This window comes from Emydura macquarii, unplaced genomic scaffold (assembly GCF_026122565.2).
Source record: "Emydura macquarii macquarii isolate MOO-44397 ecotype Brisbane River unplaced genomic scaffold, CSIRO-AGI_Emac_v2 contig_1253, whole genome shotgun sequence".
Classification (NCBI taxonomy): domain Eukaryota; kingdom Metazoa; phylum Chordata; order Testudines; family Chelidae; genus Emydura; species Emydura macquarii.
In genome coordinates this window covers 101721381-101739501 of record NW_027131390.1, presented here as the reverse complement: position 1 = coordinate 101739501, position 18121 = coordinate 101721381, and the positions used below count along the sequence as shown (strand labels likewise).

Here is an 18121-nt window from a genome sequence, read left to right as displayed (position 1 = left end):
TTTGTCACTTGGCAACAATAGACTTTTTGTCTATAATCACATTTGTCATCTGCAGTTGACTACTCTGTAAAGCAGATGCTTAGTACCATTCTTTTTCACACTGAAATTTTATCCCTATTTTATTTTTTAAATAAGCCTGTCCTATATCATTCCTTCCTTGAATCAATATTCAGTTATTCACTTCCATTTTCATAACAAAAGTCAATATTAGCTCCTGCAGAGATTTATTTCCTTGAATCAATAAACCTGTCCGTGGCAATACATATTTTAACAGGAGAGCAACTGCTAATGCAGGAAGATATTTTACATCATCCCACAATGGCAGGAAGACAGACTATTAAAATACAAAATGTTGAAAAACAAAAAGGGAATAATTTCCTGAAAGGGGATTTCATTGTCTCTTTACCTCACACACAATTACAAAAAAAAAACTTGCATGTGTTAAATGGAACATGACTCTAGAACAGAATATTAAGGCATTTTAAGGCACTTGGAAGAGAGGAAGGTGATCAGGAACAGTCAACACGGATTCACCAAGGGAAAGTCATGCCTGACCAACCTGATTGCTTTCTATGATGAGGTGACTGGCTCTGTGGATGTAGGAAAGGCGGTAGATGTGATATACCTTGACTTTAGCAAAGTTTTTGATATTGTCTCTCACAGTATTCTTATCAGCAAGTTAAAGAAGTATGGGTTGGATGAATGGACTATAAAATGGATAGAGAACTGGCTAGAGCATAGGGATCAACGAGTAGTGATCAATGTCTCCATGTCTAGCTGGCAACCGGTCACAAGCGGAGTGCCCAGTGATTGGTCCTGGGCCAGTTTTTTTCAACATCTTCATTAATGATCTGGAAGATGGGGTAGATTGCACCCTCAGCAAGTTTGCGGATGACACTAAGCTGGGGGGAGTGGTAGATACCCTGGAAGGTAGGGATAGGATACAGAAGGACCTAAACAAACTGGAGGATTGGGCCAAAAGATATCTGATGAGGTTCAACAAAGAAAAGTGCAGTGTCCTCCACTTAGAAAGGAAGAATCCCATGCACAGCTATAGACTGGGGACTGACGAGCTAGGCAGCAGTTCTGCAGAAAAGGACCTGGGGGTAACGGTGGATAAAAAGCTGGATATGAGTCAGCAGTGTGCCCTGGTTGTCAAGAAGGCTAATAGCATATTGGGCTGCATTAGGAGGAGCATTCCCAGCAGGTCGCGGGAAGTGATTATTCCCCTCTATTCGGCATTGGTGAGGCCGCATTTAGAGTATTGTGTCCAGTTTTGGGCCCCCCATTACAAAAAGGATGTAGACAAGTTGGAGAGAGTACAGCGGAGGGCAACAAAAATGATTAGGGAGCTGGAGCACAGGACTTACGAGGAGAGAATAAGGAAACTGGGCTTGTTTAGTCTGCAAAAGAGAAGAATGAGGGGGGATTTGATAGCAGCCTTTAACTACCTGAAAGAGGGTTCCAGGGGGGATGGGGCTAGGCTGTTCTCGGTGGTGGCAGATGACAGAACAAGGAGCAACGGTCTCAAGTTGCAGTGGGGGAGGTCTAGGTTGGATATTAAGAAAATGGTTTTCACTAGGAGGGTGGTGAAGCACTGGAATGGGTTACCTAGGGAGGTGGTGGAATCTCCATCTTTAGAGGTTTTTAAGCTGAGGCTTGACAAAGCCCTGGCTGGGATGATATAGCTGAGGTTAGTTCTGCTTTGAGCAGGGGGTTGGACTAGATGACCTCCTGAGGTCCCTTCCAACTCTAATATTCTATGGTTCTATAATTCTATGAATATTATGTTTTGCAGTTCTGTTGGGAGGTGACACTAAGTAGTAGTATAGTAGGGCTTGTCTACACAGTGAGGCAATATGCTGTATCAGGTTGTGATTTCTAAAGTGCAATAGCATATTGCCCATTTCGTGGTCTGTGTAGATCCTGCTGGTGTGCACTAGAGGTTCCCTAGTGCGCTTTACCAAAGTACTGTTTCCGACAGCACTATGTTAAAGTGCACCAGCAGGGTCTGCACAGACCAATTAATGTGCAACATGTGAGTGTTCTTTAGAAATCACACCCTGTCGAGTGCATTGCCCCACCGTCTAGAGAACCCTTCTTGGACAGTGCTGAAAGCATTTTTTATTTAGCCTCAAAACACTCCTGTGAGAGAATTGTAATATCGTCCTCATTTCGCAACTGGGGAACTGAAGCCCAGAGAGATTAATAGTCAGATTTTCAGTGAAGCTTAACTCGCAGTTAGGCACTTGCATGAAAAGGTCAGATTTTTAAAAGTGCTCAGCACCTAGCATTTTCCATTGAGAACAAGCACTTTTGAAAATTAGGCTGTTTCATTCAGGTGCCCAATTGAGAGCCAAAGTCTCTTGGAAAAATTGGTTCTTAGTGATTTGTCCAGTGTCTCACAGATCTTTGTGGCAGAGCTTGGAACTGAAACCATATCTCCTGAGTTCTGGTCCAGCACCTTAACCATAAACCATCTTTCCTCCATAATGTGTTAATGACGGGAATGGTTCTTAGTACCAGCACAAAAAGATAATTTGTCTGCAGAGATATAGCTTGGATAATTAGACATACTATTATAGCCTTATTCTGCACTCTTCCTCTAATCTGTTGTGTTCCCGGAATCCCTGCAATTTAGGGAGAGATGATTCACCAGAGAAAAATGCATAATTGCAAAGATATAACGTATAAGAGATTGGCCAAGAAGGCAGTATTTGGATATGGCTGTGGGTTGAGCTAAGATTTTGAGATTTGTGTCTGAATCAGATTTGGGTTTGCTGAAGTCTCATATTTTGGGCACCAAATGTCCCTCTGGGGAAAAGAGCTGCTCTCATGACTAGAGCTGGCTGAAACTTCTCAAAATTTCAATAAAGAAAAATTTTTCATGGCATAATTTTCCAGCCAGCTCTTTGCATGAGTGTTTTACCGGATCTGAACCAGACCCAAGAAATAGGGCCCTTCTGATTTTAGAAATGTCCTGATCCCAAAACTGTCTGGTTGAGTTCAGTTTTGAGGATTAGAATGCAAAGACCCACCATTATCAAAATGTGAACGAGTTTATATTTGAGAGTTCTGGCTTTTGGTCTGTAACATCACTCTTTTAAAAAAAAAAAAAAAAAAAAAAAAAAAAAAAAGTCTTGGTGTCTAGAAATTTTATTTTTTTTAAAGCAATACCCAGCTTTAAAAAACCCCAGCTCTTCTGAGGCACTTAGTACACATCAAAAGTGATTCAGAATTGAAATTTTCTGGTATACAGTTATGTTCACACTTGTTTGATAGGAACATAAACCACTCCACTCCCTCCCTTTGTGAAAAAATATTGCATTATTCTAGTCCAAACCTTCACTGGCATTATGGTAAACTATAATGTTTTGGACCATTTTTGTATACATTTTTATAAGGATCAATTTGCTGGTGTATGGATTTAATTCAACGCAGCTGTGAATACAAGGGGAAAGGGATAAGCACCTGCCCCAATAAGGTGCTGTGGCTCTGCCTAATCAGATTTCAGTATGTGCTAGTTGTGGGAAGACTGGCAGAAATTTCAAGAGGACTCCACTGAGTATGCTGCAAAGAACTTCTTCTGCAGTCCTAAGTCTGATGTGAACGTTTAACCAATTATCTTCTTCACTGAGGGAGAAGGTAGGTGAGGTAATATCTTCTCTTGGACCAACTTCTGTAGGGGGAAGGTACAAGTTTTCAAACTACACAGAGCTCTTCTTCAGGTCTGGGGAAAGAAATCAGACCTTACCTCATCTACCTTGTCTTTCTCATATCCTGGGACCAACACAGCTACAACAACACTGTAGATATCTTCTTAACTGTCTTTTCAATTTGACAGACATTTCCTTCCCACCTCCATCTTTGGAATAGAACAGAAATAAATATAACTCTGTTGTTCCTATGCAGAAATAACTTCCATTGACAAAGAACCTCTTCTGCTTCGAGTAATGTCCTTATTGGTGCTGCATTTCAGGGGCACCTGCTACCAGTGCCTTTTGATCAGAGAGTTTTGGTAGCGGTGCCATTTGGCCTGTGCAGATGCCCTATACATCTTCATGCTCCACACAGAGGCTATCTGGGGCTGAGCGGGCGAACCGTCCTCAGTTCCTTCTCTACCATCTTTGGCCTGAGACAGGGTCAACAATGTGTGCCTATTTGCTAATATTTAGCATTTACTTAGATAGTTATTTTATAGTTACTTTCCTTTCAGTGTTTATAATGTTGGAACAGTTGTACCCTTTGTTTTTTCTTTTCTCTCAAAAAATTAAAAAATAAATCTTTTTATTCTTAGCTGTAGTTAAATGATTATTAAGAACTTCCCACCTTCTTGGGTTGGTGTTTTGTGGTGGTGGTGTTTTGTTGCTTTGGTTGGGAATGCTGGGCTCTCCAGGATTCAAGAGGAGCTTCTCCTGCTGTGAGACTCTTCCAATTAACGATGAGCATACGCACTGCCTCCCCCGTTTGGGTCATTCTCATAACCACAGTAAGAGCAAGATCTACACTTCCGTCAAGGGTAGATCTTGGAAAAATAGGGAAATCAAGTTTAAACTTTTAATGATGGAGCAACCTTTATGATCAGCTTTGGATCCAGAGGCGGAGGACCCTCTGTACATAAACCTCTTCTGCAAGTGCTCCATCCACATCAAGATCTCAGTCACTGGAGACCGCTAGAGAGGTAGGCAGTACCGCAACACTGAGGAGATCTACGGTACGAAGTCCTCATCTGTATCTGCGTCTACGCAGAAGGAAATAAGAAGTAAATCTCCCAGAAGATTTCAGTCACCAGCACACAAGAAGGGCTACAGAGACTACAGGTCCCAAGGGGAGTTCCATACAAGCTCCAGGTGATGATGATTAAGGGCAGATTGTACCAAGGAGTGGTGGAGTCAGTAAAGATGACGTGTTCTTTGTTTCACAGCCTGAGCCTTCAAATCAACCTTGAAGGGTCCAATTTGACTCTGACACAACATCTAGCCTTTACAGGAGTTTCCCTGGATGCAGTGACAGGCAGAGCATACCTCCCTCCCAGCAGATTTCTCACACTGGCGAATCTCATCTCAAGGATTCAGTGCAGTCCTCAAGTAACAGTAAGATGTTGTCTTCAACTGCTGGGACACAGGTCATCTTATGTCTTTGTAGCGCAGCATGCCAGGTTACATCTCCGAGGTCTATAGTTATGGGTTCGGAGAGTTTACACACCAAGCAAATTCAGTCTAGGAAGTTTACTGTCTGTTCCCCATTGAGTTCTACACTCACTCAACTGGTTGAAGGACCTGACCAAAACATACCATTCATTCTGATTCCCCCTACGATAGTGATCACATTAATTCTTCTTCGAGTGATGGTCCCTATTGTGTTCCATTGTGGGTTACACAGGCACACCATTCATCCGGAGCCAGAGAATTTGGAAGTAGTGTCCATTAGTCCACGCACACACCCTGGCTCACCTTGTGCCTTCACCCGAGGGGATAAAGGGCAGGACGGACCGACCGCCTCTCCAGTTCCTTCTCCACCGCAGATCAGAGAACATCTGAAGCAGAGGGGAAGGAGGGTGGGTAGTGGAATACAGACAGGGACCACACATCTTAAAGAACCTCCAGTTACAGGGAAGTAATCTTCCCCTCCTCTTCTTCGAGTGATGGTCCCTGCTGTGAGTGACTAACAAGTAGGAGGAGGGCATGGGGAGGCAGATGATAGGGCTGCGTGAAGGACAGCTGTCCAAAGGAGGAATCAACAGTGTCCTGAACTACGGCATAGTGTCTCATAAAGGTGTGAACAGAGCTCCACATGGCTGCTTTACAGATATCAAGGAAGGACACCTCCTCCTGAAGCATAGAATCACAGAAGATTAGAGTTGGAAGGGACCTCAGGAGGTCATCTAGTTCAACACCCTGCTCAAAGCAGGACTAACCTCAGCTAAATCATCCCAGCCAGGGCTTTGTCAAGCCGCAGTTTAAAAACCTCTAAGGATGGAGATTCCACCACCACCTCCCTAGGTATCCCATGCCAGCGCTTCACCACCTTCCTAGTGAAAGTTTTTTTCCTAATATCCAACCTAGACCTCCCCCACTGCAACTTGAGATCATTGCTCCTTGTTCTGTCATCTACTACCACTGAGAACAGCCTTTCAGGTAGTTAAAGGCTGCTATCAAATCCCCCCTCATTCTTCTCTTTTGCAGACTAAACTAACCTAGTTCCCTCAGCCTCTCCTCATAAGTCCTGTGCTCCAGCCCATAATAATTTTTGTTGCCCTCCGCTGGACTCTCTCCAACTTGTCTACATCCTTTTTGTAGTGGGGGGCCCAAAACTGGACACAATACTCTAAATGTGGCCTCACCAATGCCGAATAGAGGGGAATAATTACTTCCTGCGACCTGCTGGCAATGCTCCTCCTAATGCAGCCCAATATGCTATTAGCCTTCTTGACAACCAAGGCACACTGCTGACTCATATCCAGCTTTTTATCCACTGTTACCCCCAGGTCCTTTTCTGCAGAACTGCTGCCTAGCTCGTCGGTCCCCAGTCTATAGCTGTGCATGGGATTCTTCCTTCCTAAGTGGAGGACTCTGCACTTGTCCTTGTTGAACCTCATCAGATTTCTTTTGGCCCAATCCTCCAATTTGTCTAGGTCACTCTGTATCCTATCCTACCTTCCAGGGTATCTATCACTCCCACTAGTTTAGTGTCATCCGCAAACTTGCTGAGGGTGCAATCTACCCCATCATCCAGATCATTAATGAAAATGTTGAACAAAATCGGCCCCAGGACCGACCCCTAGGGCACTCCGCTTGTTATTGGCTGCCAGCTAGACATCGAGCCGTTGAGCCCGATGATCTAGCCAGCTCTCTATCTCTCTCTGACTTGCTCCTTTTTGCCATAGTCGCTGCTTGTGCGGGAGAAGGTTTGGTAGTTGATAGCAGAGTAGGATGCAGCCAGAGATCTTTTTGGAATTCCTTTGGGTGGAGAGCACTTATGCAGAAAAGGCGCTTCTGAATGGAGAGGTTCCTCATCTTGTGCGGTAACTGGAGTTCTCCAAGATGTGTGTCCCTATGGGTGCTCCACTACCCACCCTCCTTCCCCTCTGCTTTGGAGTCTCCCTTGTAGGACTTTGCAGTGGAGAAGGAACTGAGAGTGATTCACCTGTGCAACCTATTATATCCTCAAAGAATGTGTATGGGCTGACGGACGCCACTACCAAAAATCTGTGATTAAAAATGCAGGGCGCAGGTGCACCTGAAGTGTAGCACCCATAGGGACCTGCATCTCAAAGAACTCCAGTTACTACATAGGGTGAGTAATCTGTCCATTCTGAAACATTGTTTCTGCACCAGCTTCAGTGATTGGTTGGAGCCAGTGCATATCGAGGGATGATGTTGGCTAGTTGACACCTCTTGCAGAGCCCATAACCTTGTGGATTTTTGTGGGTGCCACGAAAATTAGCTGCTGTTAGGGGTTTTTTGTTTTGTTTTCTGCTTTAAATGTCTCTGAAGATTTACTCCTTTGGATTATAGCAACGTTAATTGTTTCAGAAAGTCACATTTTAGAGCCAAGAACCATAGTCTCTTCAAACGAAGAGCCTTGTATCTTTTAAAAACTGCTGGATGGTATTTTACTGTTAGCAAATTACAACTGATGGGATACTTTTAAAAACGAAAATGAATCTGCAAATTAGAAGACTGAATGATTTAAACCTGTTTCCCTCTTCCATATATTTGTAAAGTTTCTGTCCCTCTGGCTTCGGATGCATTTGTACATATTGCCGGAAAAGAAGAGCCAGGGTTTCTTGGATTCAAAGATAGCTTTAATGGTTCATCTTTCTGGCATCTGTTACTTAAAATGTAAGTCACGGAGTGTAAGTTTTATTAGGCAGCTTGTAAAGCCACTGCTAACTTAGAGATTCCAGCAAACTACCATGTAACTTGCTGATAGATAATTTTTAGGGCCATTTCTGAGAGCAAGATACTCCAGAAATCTCCAACTAGTTTGCAGCAGTATTTTTTTTTTAATCACGGTATCATAATTTTTGATGATTCAGTTTCCTGCCTGGTAGATCTTTTTGCTGCTTCAGTTCCAAGAAAAATAGGGGGGGGGGGAATTTCCCTGAAACACACAACTCTAGCTTCAGTCCAAAGAAAAGCCATTTGGGTAGAAATAGTGTTGATTTTTTTATTTGCCTTAAAAACAACAGAATGTAAATTTATTTGCCCCTTTAGCTATTTTACTTTTCTTTTTCGTGGACTGTTGTCTTTTGAGATGCAGTATTTTTAATACAGCCAGCCATAAGCTGAGTCCAAGTAGAATCCATTTATGAAACAAAGTATGTAGAAAACAGTATTATAATAAGGCATCCAGTGTGCATCCAAATTTTTATGCATATTTTAAAGTAGCCATTGGTAAGTGAATGCTGTTTGAAACCCACTATTGTAAGGAACGTCAACGTTATAAAATGTAATGCACCCACCCATGAAAGCACAATGAAATCTAAGCAAAGGGCAACAATCAAGCCAAATTTTCTGGAATTGATTCTGATCTCAGACCGCAGTAAATTATTTGTAATCTTAGTTGAGGTCGATGTAAAAACAAAATGAATGAGATTAGAATTGGACCCCAAACCTAGGAGGGTTGCGTTTGTTTACACAAATGTTCTTTAGCTTTATTTCATTTTATTCGACTTTTTGATCTTCCACTGTGGAAGAAGCTCTGATTATCTTCCCTGCATGATAGCATGGTGATATGTAGTGTTATAACGGGAGCTGGTAGTGATCCTTATATTTAGGTCACCTAATGCTTTCCATTATAAAGAGATTCTTGCATCCTCTTTTGAGAAGTTCTAATTCCTCCATTGTTTTCAGGAGGCTTTGAAATTCAGCCAGGACAAAGCCCTGGAACTAGGTATATGCCTTTCCCCTTGTTCCAGTTTGGCTCAGGTTTGGCTGAGTTACAAACATTTTTAAAATCAACCTATTCCTTCTGCCACTTGCTGCAAAAAATAATGAAGTGAGCATTCTAAAAAGCTGTGCTTAGGCAGTGGCACAAACTGCACCGGGAAATGCATGATAGCTTCCAGCTATAGCAGCAGGGGTAGAGGAGAGCCAGGTGGAGCTCCCCAAACCACCTCTCCAAGCACAGCACGGGCCTCCATGGCAGAAACCCCCCACCTCTGGGGGCATCACAAGGGGTAATATCTCCCACTTCCCCAGGAAAAGGGGGAGAGAGATAACTGGAGCTCTTCCACCACCGCAGCATATGGCGTCAGCTGCACATTTCCCTCCACGGCTCCCCCTTGCCTCTGGATATCAGCTTTCTCCTGCTGCCAGTTAATGTAGAAAGTAGTGGCAGACTGTGCTGCAGTGCTGAGGGTTTAGGATTCAAACCCAGTTGATGCACAATAGAGATTATTACAGTTGCACCTAATAGAACTTGTTTTTGCTTTTTTGCTTTTAAAAAAATCCAAACTGATTAGGAAATTACATATGAAACTTCTTTAAAAGAACATTGTTAAGGTTGCAAAGTCAAGAACTCCAGAGATAGGAAATATCAGATCTACTCTTGCCCATTCAACTTTAATTCTGCCCTCTTGCATGTGCATTGTGATACAGTGTTTAATAACGTGGTCATATACTACATTTTTCCACAGGATTCCTCTTGTTGCACAAGGAGGCAGAAATAAGCTTGCACAACCTTAAATCTGGCTTTTCCTAACTTTCAACTGCTTGACATGCAACCTAAATAATGCTCCTTTAATATCATTTTAATGTATAAATACATGATAGATAAATAAAGAGTTCTTGCTGCAAATTATGCTTAACATTTGTTGTTAATGGCCTTCACTCAGTTTGAGTTCCTTCTGTTGTACTAAAACTACCAAAATGTATTAGTGATTGTATTCTTTTATTTAAATAGTCTTCAGGAATCCTGTGTCTTTAAGGTCACTTTAATGGTTTTCCTGTTTTAACACACAAATAAAGAAGTGATACTCTGCACTGAGGTAGTGATTTTCATCTGAGAACAGAATTGAGTTTGATCTCTCTAAGCCATTGTCTTCTAAGGAACTCAAATCCAAAACAACAACTGCCACAACCACAACCCAAGAAAGCTTTTCCAGTTTCTTTAATTGCTGCCCAGATGTTGAGATCAGTTGATGTCATTTTGATTGTCTCATCATTAAATTAGAGGGCGTAGTGGCATAGTAAGTGATCTTTAATTATGGGAGTACAGTGCATCCGAAGCTCTGAAGTCATGCAAATAAAAGGTATTTTGACCAGATTGTTTGGGGTAGGCCAGTGGAATGGAATTTAAAGTTAAAATGTGTCTGGTATTAAATTAGCTTTGAAACACTGTAGCCAGCAATCACAATAATCCCTTCTATAAATTGGTTGGATTGTAGGTAGCATACACTTAAAACTATGTAACCGGCCCACTCTCCAACAAAATGCATCATGGGATTGGGAAGACAAGTATGTATAAATGGCGGTCGAATTTTAGAACAGCTTCTGCAGTTGGAGCTATGTACTGTATATGCAATCACCGTAGGAGCCCACTGTACGTAAAGTCCATGTTCCAAAAGAGCTGAATCTGAAATGATAAATAAAGTCCTTATCCTGAGGTGCATCCACAACTCCTACTGCAGCCAATGGGAAGTGCTGGTTCTCAGTACCTCTCAGAATCAGGTTCCCAGCGATACACAGAGTGTGGTAACAATAGTCCTGAGCCCTGGTTAGTCTGGGATGACATACTATGTCTCCTAGGTTATGAGCTCTCCCTGTGAGCAACTAAAGAGGGAGGAAGCCAGTTTATGGTAGTTCAGCAGAGAGCTGAGATCCATGCTGGGCTCTCTCTCTCTGGCTATTATTTATTTGTCGTGCCTAGCGGCCTTACCTGAGATCAGATGGTGCTAGGTACTGTACATCCGCAAACAGTCCTTACCCCCAAAGAGCTTGCAATCCACATTACAAGACAGATCAAGGGTGGCAGAGGAGTAAAGCAGCTTGCCTAAAGGCGCACAGAAGATTAGTGGCTGAGCCAGGATTAAAACCCAGGTTGTCTGACTCTGTCTGGTGACCTGCCCACTAGACGGCACTCTCCCACATCTTACTTAACCTGGGAACTGTGTGAGGTTTGTTACAGCTACTTTGAGCAGACCTCATTAATGCCCTTTACACTTCTATGAATTAACTAATAAACATTGCACCATCTTTGTATGCAAACTTTTTTCTGAATAAACTAAAGAGGGAAGAAGGCTTTGCAGCCAGCCGGAGACTGTATTTAAGGATAACAAAGATGATTTTTCTTACCCTATAAGCACTTGCAGCCAAGTAGCCCTAATTAATTAAATTTAAGAGAGAGTTCTAGCCAGCACAGCACATTGCTGCATCCCTAGAGGAGAGAGTTCAGCTCTTAGCTTAGGGTCACGCAAGTCAACTTGAGTCTGATGCTGAACTCCTTCCCCCCATCTCTGAAGATTATAAAAGCCGTCGCGCATTTTGATACAAGTGGTGCTTTCTATTCAAAACACATCTAGGCTGCAATAGCAGAGGGTGTGCACCTCTTCAATTTCTCATCCACTAACGGTGCCGCTATTTGAAGCAGAGGATGGTTATGGTTTTTCATCTCTTATGTGCTATTCCTTTTGTATTTCAGATAGCCTACGCTGCAGTGGACTGTGCCAAAGAACAGAATCATGATCTGTGTAAACAGGAAGGTGTAGACGGCTACCCCACCTTTAACTATTACAATTATGGGAAGTTTGTAGAAAAGTATAATGGAGACAGAGCAGTAAGTATAAGTACAGGTTGCGATTTAGGGGAAAAAACTGCCATGGAGAAAGAAATTTCTCATCTTTTCCCATTTTTGTTGTAAATGAACAGGACAGGGTAAACTTTCAACATATTGCAAAGGGCTTTAAATTCCACTCCCATCAATAATTCACTGGGTTGAAATTCACCGTGTGCCATACCAATGTTTATTTGTGCACTGGAACTTGTTTGGTCTATTTGGGGAAATGTAACACTTGCTAAGGGAATTTTGGAATGAATTTGATTTGATTTTTTTTTTTTTTTTTTAAATAAAATGAAGACTGTGGATAAATGTAGTATTAATGAAAATGAGGAATTAATTGTACTGGGTAGTCAGGCTCAGAGTTGGCAGGTGATGTGAAAATTGCTCCCACTCATTTCTGCCGGTGCGTCTGAATCCAGACCTGCCATAATCCCAATGTTTTAAGTCTACAGAGTCTGCCAAATCATAACCGATCGTTGGTTTTGTGATGTGGACAAAACTGTCCTCCTGAGAGTAGGAGGAGACCAAATCACTTGTTTTCATTAGATCAGATTCTCACCTGAACTTCAGAAGTGAAAGGTCAGTTGTGACACCTAGCTCATGACTGGTTCCATTTTCCCATGGTGTTATGTACAGTCGATCATACATCCTGACAGCGAGGTACAGATCTGGTGCAACACTTTTCTGGGCTTATAAAACGAGTAGGCGTGACAGAACAATCTACTGCCTGTTTGATATGTATCTTTTAAGTCATAATAGCCTATGCAGAGGTCATTTCTTGGAAATTAATGACTGCCTAGAGGAAATAAAGGACCAAGGAGAAAGCAACGCAGCCAGTGTGTTGCTATTATAAATCATGAAAATGTAGAGAAATGTAAAGAAAAAACACAAGGCCAAAATCCTGAGGTCCTTCCTCAGTCCTCTTTCCCACAAATTCCTGTGGAAGTCTTCACTGAGGTTAGTTGGGAGTTTAGTCCAGAATCAGATTTTCAGGATTTGGCCTGCAATAATTACCTGTTTGTTACACATTGTTATGGATACAGTGTTCTGTTCATAGTACAGCTCTTTTTCTGACAATAAAGACTTGTATAGTAGGCAACAAATAAAGAGGAGTTCAGCCACAAATTCTTTGGGTGTATAAAACACTAATAAAGTGAGATTTATAAAGGAAAGGATTCCAGCTCTAAGGTCACGTGACTGAGGGGACACGTCCAGTTGTTGGAAAATGTTCTAGCTAGTGCATCTGTGTAGGACTGACTATTGGATAGAATTAGAATTACTCTACAGTGTGTTACAGTCTCTCTACGTCTACCAAATACTGGTGATTCTCCTTTAGTTTGGTGGCATGGTGCTCTGCTTTTTCTATCCCTACTGTCCTTGTGAAGTCCTGAATGGACACAGCATGCAGCAAAATGACAACCATGAAGTGCCTAAAGTTACAGGTACGTTGCAATATGGTAGCAAAGGATGTTGTTGTTAAAGCAGTAAAACACTTCAAGCACTACCATTATACCGGCTTCCTTTATTATGTGAAAGGTTGAAGAATCTTGGCCTACAGCCTCCTACCTTGCAAAGGAAGTCTAGCGGTTAGAGGAAGGTAGTGGGAGTCGGGAAACCTGTGTCCTGCTCCGCACTCTTCCAAAGAAACCTTTACTTGTAAATTAATTCCTTGGATTGCACAAAGAACCACCTTTTGGTAATCAGGGCCCCAGTCCTGTAACTGAGGCTATGTCTACACTGATCAATTTATCTGGATCGACTGAGCGGTCGGTGAAGACCTGCTCAGTCGATCCAGGAGTCGACGTTATTAATCCACCGCCCCAAGTGGCGTAGTGCAGTGAAGACGGCGCGCAGAAGAGAAGCTCAGAAGTCGACGGGAGTTAGGCAAGTTCTTTGCGTAACTCCTGTCGACTGCTGCCGAATCACAGAGTTAAGTGTAGACCGAGCCTGATTCTGTGTGAACAGATCCCTTACATCCATGTGGCATTTCTTGCCCACGTGGAGTCAGTTGTGATCTTAGGTGTAAGAAAGCCCTTGAGACAGCCAAGGCCACGCAATATCATAGAATAAAGAGTTCTAACAAATTTCTGTGCTCCTGGGTAGCAGTCGCATGTCTCCTAGCTGGCTTTGAAGCAGTGCATGTAGCAGAATAACATGGTACTGATGTATGTTTCAGAGTTTATTAATGAAAAAGCGTTGACAAAATTTGTGAGAAGATCCCTGCCCTGTCTCCTCCAGTACATTGTTGTCTTCCGTATTCTTCCTCCCACCGCCTGTTTCTTGTGAGAGACTTGATGAGTCTCAAGCCTCTGTAGATATTTCCTTTTTCACTTCATTGGAGCAGCACTGCACCCGCATACTGTTGTGATCAGACAGTACAGAAGCAGTGACTCTGTTCTCTAGTTTACATTCCAGATACATACCCATGCCGTGTGTTGGGAGACTTGAAACGTTGTTTTGGTGTCTTTTATTTTAAAAATTTGACCAAGATTTTTCTTTCTTTAAATACAGGAGTCTGGATTTGCCACTTTCATGCGAACCCTTAGAGAAAGAGACCATGAAAGGATAGGGAAGAAGAAGGATGAATTATAATGTCTGCCTCAAAAGACGTTTTCCACTGCACTGTGACGGGTCCCAGGTCCATTGTTACTGAGCCTGAGATTTCACATATTCTAAAGACAGAGACTTTAAAACAAAAAACAGCCATGGCCATTTTGTACAATTTTGAAATAAAGTGAAACTACTTGATTTTTAAAGGAAAATAAATTAGGTTGTTGCCATATTCTGTTTTAAAACTAGCATTTTCTCATGTTGAGACTATGCCCATCAACACTCCTATGCAATATTTTTATAGTCTGTGGTGTGGCTGTAGATGAAGATGTTTGATACAGTGATTTTGCATTTTTCTTCTGAAGGGTATTACAATACATATAATAACTTGTTTCTTTTTTTTTTTAAACCAGTGGAGGAAAACGGGACTTTGAAGAAACACACAGATCTGTTCAAATGCAGTTTTACGTTTTTGTGAAATAGTTATATAGTCTTAAGAGAGGTTTGGGAGATCAATTTTAAGGTGCTCAGGGATAAATAGGGAAATTGAATTAATGAAGACACTAGCATTGGCCATTCCAGATCTAAATGATTTCATTTTTAACCCACTGTACTGGAACTGTTTACATATCTTAATAGAATGTACTTGAGTCATTTTTAACAAAATTGTCAAAAATCAACACAGTATAGATTAAGTTCAGAATCAGTCTAATTTTTTAGCATTTTATGTCATCAAATACCCTGTAAATATGGGAGCAAAATATAGGTGGTTTGTTTTTTGTAAATTTATGTTTAGGCCATATGAAATGCATATTGCAAAGCATTATATTTGAATGTTTGGCAGATGTGTAATATTTTTGATATGCAGAAATTACGTACAGCACAATTTGCATACATTCCAAACACTTGTCCACATTGTTTGTTAAATAAAAAATTGAGTTATATAGCTTTAAAGCTATTTCTTTGACAGTCATGTTAAAGAGATTGCTGTAAACAAATACAGCATACTACAGATAGCACTTTAAAAATGGGTGATTGTGCTGTTCATGCTACAAAGTTACATTCGTCTGGGGGTACTTTTTATGTCTTCATAGAATGGCTTTCTTGAGATTCATTTTGACCTAAAAATAAACAAATAAAAAAAATTGAAAATATTTTAATCATGAATCAACCTTGTTTTGCAGCTCTTTACATAGCACATTGCTTGAGCCAGCATCCCTAACAGCTGGTGACAAGAAAGCGTAAGCCACTGCAGGATCCATGAACAAGGGTTATTTCCTGTCTGATGAGTAAGCGGCAAGCCCGTTGTTTAGCTCTTACAGGTTCTCTCTTTTTAGTGTATCCTGTGTGGCGCTGAGATTCTCTCACGCTCTCTGGTGGCACTGAGCTGCAGCTTGACACAGCATCCTCATAAAATGAAGGAGAACCATCACTTGGACACTTTCTCTTTTGCTATTAGTAGTTTGCAGATGTATGAAATCACATTCTCTTTTGCCTGTCTCACCCCATCAATGATGTAGACGGGGCAACTTATCTCTACACTGGTGGAGAGGTTAATGGATTTCTCACACTCTGATCTGTTTTGGGTGCAAGTCTTCTCCTCCCCCTCTCTCTTGCCCAATTAATGGGACTGTACATTTGCTACTCATTAAGCTGCTGAAGCCATTACTCAGTAATCAGGAGTAAGAGCTGGTATGCTGATTTGCCTTGTGTGGTGGCCAGCTTGTTAACCATGCCATAAATCTAAGCAATGATGGTGCCATGCCAAATATTTCCTCTTATTAGGCACCTCCTGAATCTTCCCACCACCAGCAAAATTAGCTGTCAAGCAGTACATGGATATTCTGCATAGAACTGGCCTTATAATTTATCACAACCTTCTATTTACCCTCCAGTAGTCTCTCTCTCTCTTTTTTGGCATAGCCACTGTTTTGCATTACGTCCCAGGCTTATTGGTAGCTATGGATCAGATCCTTTAAATTGACCTCATACTAACCTATTCAATCGTGTGTGTGAGAAAAAAATTATACAGTCTTTAGAATCCAAGTGGAAAGATCTTTGCTTCCAGCTGAGTATGAAGCAATGAATACAATCAGTCCAAAACTGTAGACATGTTACTGTAATTTTTCTGATCTCAAAGTGGTTGGCACTGAGGAAGGGAAATACAGCATCCATGAAATCCTAAGATGTAGGATAGGTCTATATTCGCATTAATTGCAGAGAACAGTAAGTAGGTGCTGCGCTTTTTTTTTTAATAAGATCACAGTTAGCCAATGGTGACATCACTTCTTGGGATTGCTCTGATTTATAGGCTTTAGTAAATGTTTAGAATAGGACAATTGCACACTGTGCTTTAGACTAGTAATTCTTTACAGCTGGTTACACCATAATAAATTAAAATTGAAGAGCCTAGTTTTCCTTTTTGTGTTTTGTCATGTTGCTTCTTGGACTTGGAGGGATTTTTTCCTCAGCTAATTGTTTGTTAATGTACAAATACAAAATACTTGAAAATAATTTACTTACTGTTACAGGGTCATGACTCATCTGGTTTATAGTCAGGATGTCTTTGAAAGAGATGGTTTTGAATAAGATGAACAATTAAATCTAATTGCTAACAAAAGCATTAGCTACTATGAACTAGAGTATATCAAGCTTACTTCCTAGCCTATTTAATTAGGTAACATTTGAGCCTGAATCTGATCTCAATTAGACTGGTGTAAATCCAGAATAAATTTATTGAAGTTAATCTGGATTTACATTAGGGCAAATAAAACCATATTTGGACCCATTGAAGTTACTCCGACTATTCATCATCCTTTTTCTACAATTACAAGTTAAATGATCTTTTTTCTCTTTTTTACAAGCTCTTATTTTACAGATAAAAGATCTGAATCCATTTCTTTTAAATGAAAGTCCAGTTTCACATATTTATCATACCCAGCCATTTGCAGAAGGTATGGATATCCAAGCAGAAATTTGTACTAACTAAAGATGAGTAACAATCTCTGTCAAATCAGGTATCAGCAAGAAATTAACGATTTTCATGAATGGCTGGCAGTGAATCAGAGATGCTGCTGCTTTTGCGAACCATGATTCTGATCCTGCAGCCCTTGTCGATAGGATCCAAAGACCCTTTGAGTCATCCATGTGAGTAGTCCCATTGAGAGTAATGGATGAATAAAGAATTCATAGATTCCAAGGCCAGAAGGGACATTGTGATCATCTAGTCTGACTTTCTGTATAACACAGGCCAGAGAACTTCCCCAGAGTAATTCCTAGAGCATGCTATGGCATTCTGTATTTGGTTCACAAGTTTCACTTTTGCATTTTATCTTTGCATTTGCCTTTTAATTCTTCCACTTGAGTCTCATTTTTTAGAGCCACTAGCTGAAGTTCTCTCTGTTCTGCTAGCTGGAGATGGGTAGAAGGAGAATTCCCAGCTGATTTATTTTCCCTGCTTAGAAAAGACTACTGTACATGTACTGCATCTGTGCAGACTACCACGATTTCTAGTGACACCACTAGAGTATCATAGAATTATAGAATATCAGGGTTGGAAGGGACCTCAGGAGGTCATCTAGTCCAACCCCCAATGCTATTATGAAGTAGAGTCCTTTAAGACTTTTATTTTCCCTGAATATAGAAGAAATCTCTCTTTAGGAAAAATCAAACTTTGTGCATAGAGAAGCCAACCCCAGTGCGTCAGAGGTCATATAGTTCAATATGAGCAACAAGTCGGGGGAGGTAGCTGTATCTATTTAGACATATCATTCCATCTTGTGAAGTA

General features: G+C 41.2%; 1 protein-coding gene across 1 annotated transcript in view; it reads left to right on the top strand.

Annotated features, from left to right (window-relative positions):
- PDIA5 (protein disulfide isomerase family A member 5) overlaps nt 1-16727 on the top strand; it is a 127034-nt gene extending 110307 nt beyond the window's left edge. The window contains exons 16-17 of the mRNA XM_067549632.1: nt 11647-11781; nt 14296-16727. Of these exons, the coding sequence (XP_067405733.1) occupies nt 11647-11781; nt 14296-14376 (216 nt within the window). The 3' untranslated portion in view covers nt 14377-16727. The remainder of the gene's footprint in view (nt 1-11646; nt 11782-14295) is intronic.
- The last annotated feature ends 1394 nt before the right edge of the window (nt 16728-18121 follow it).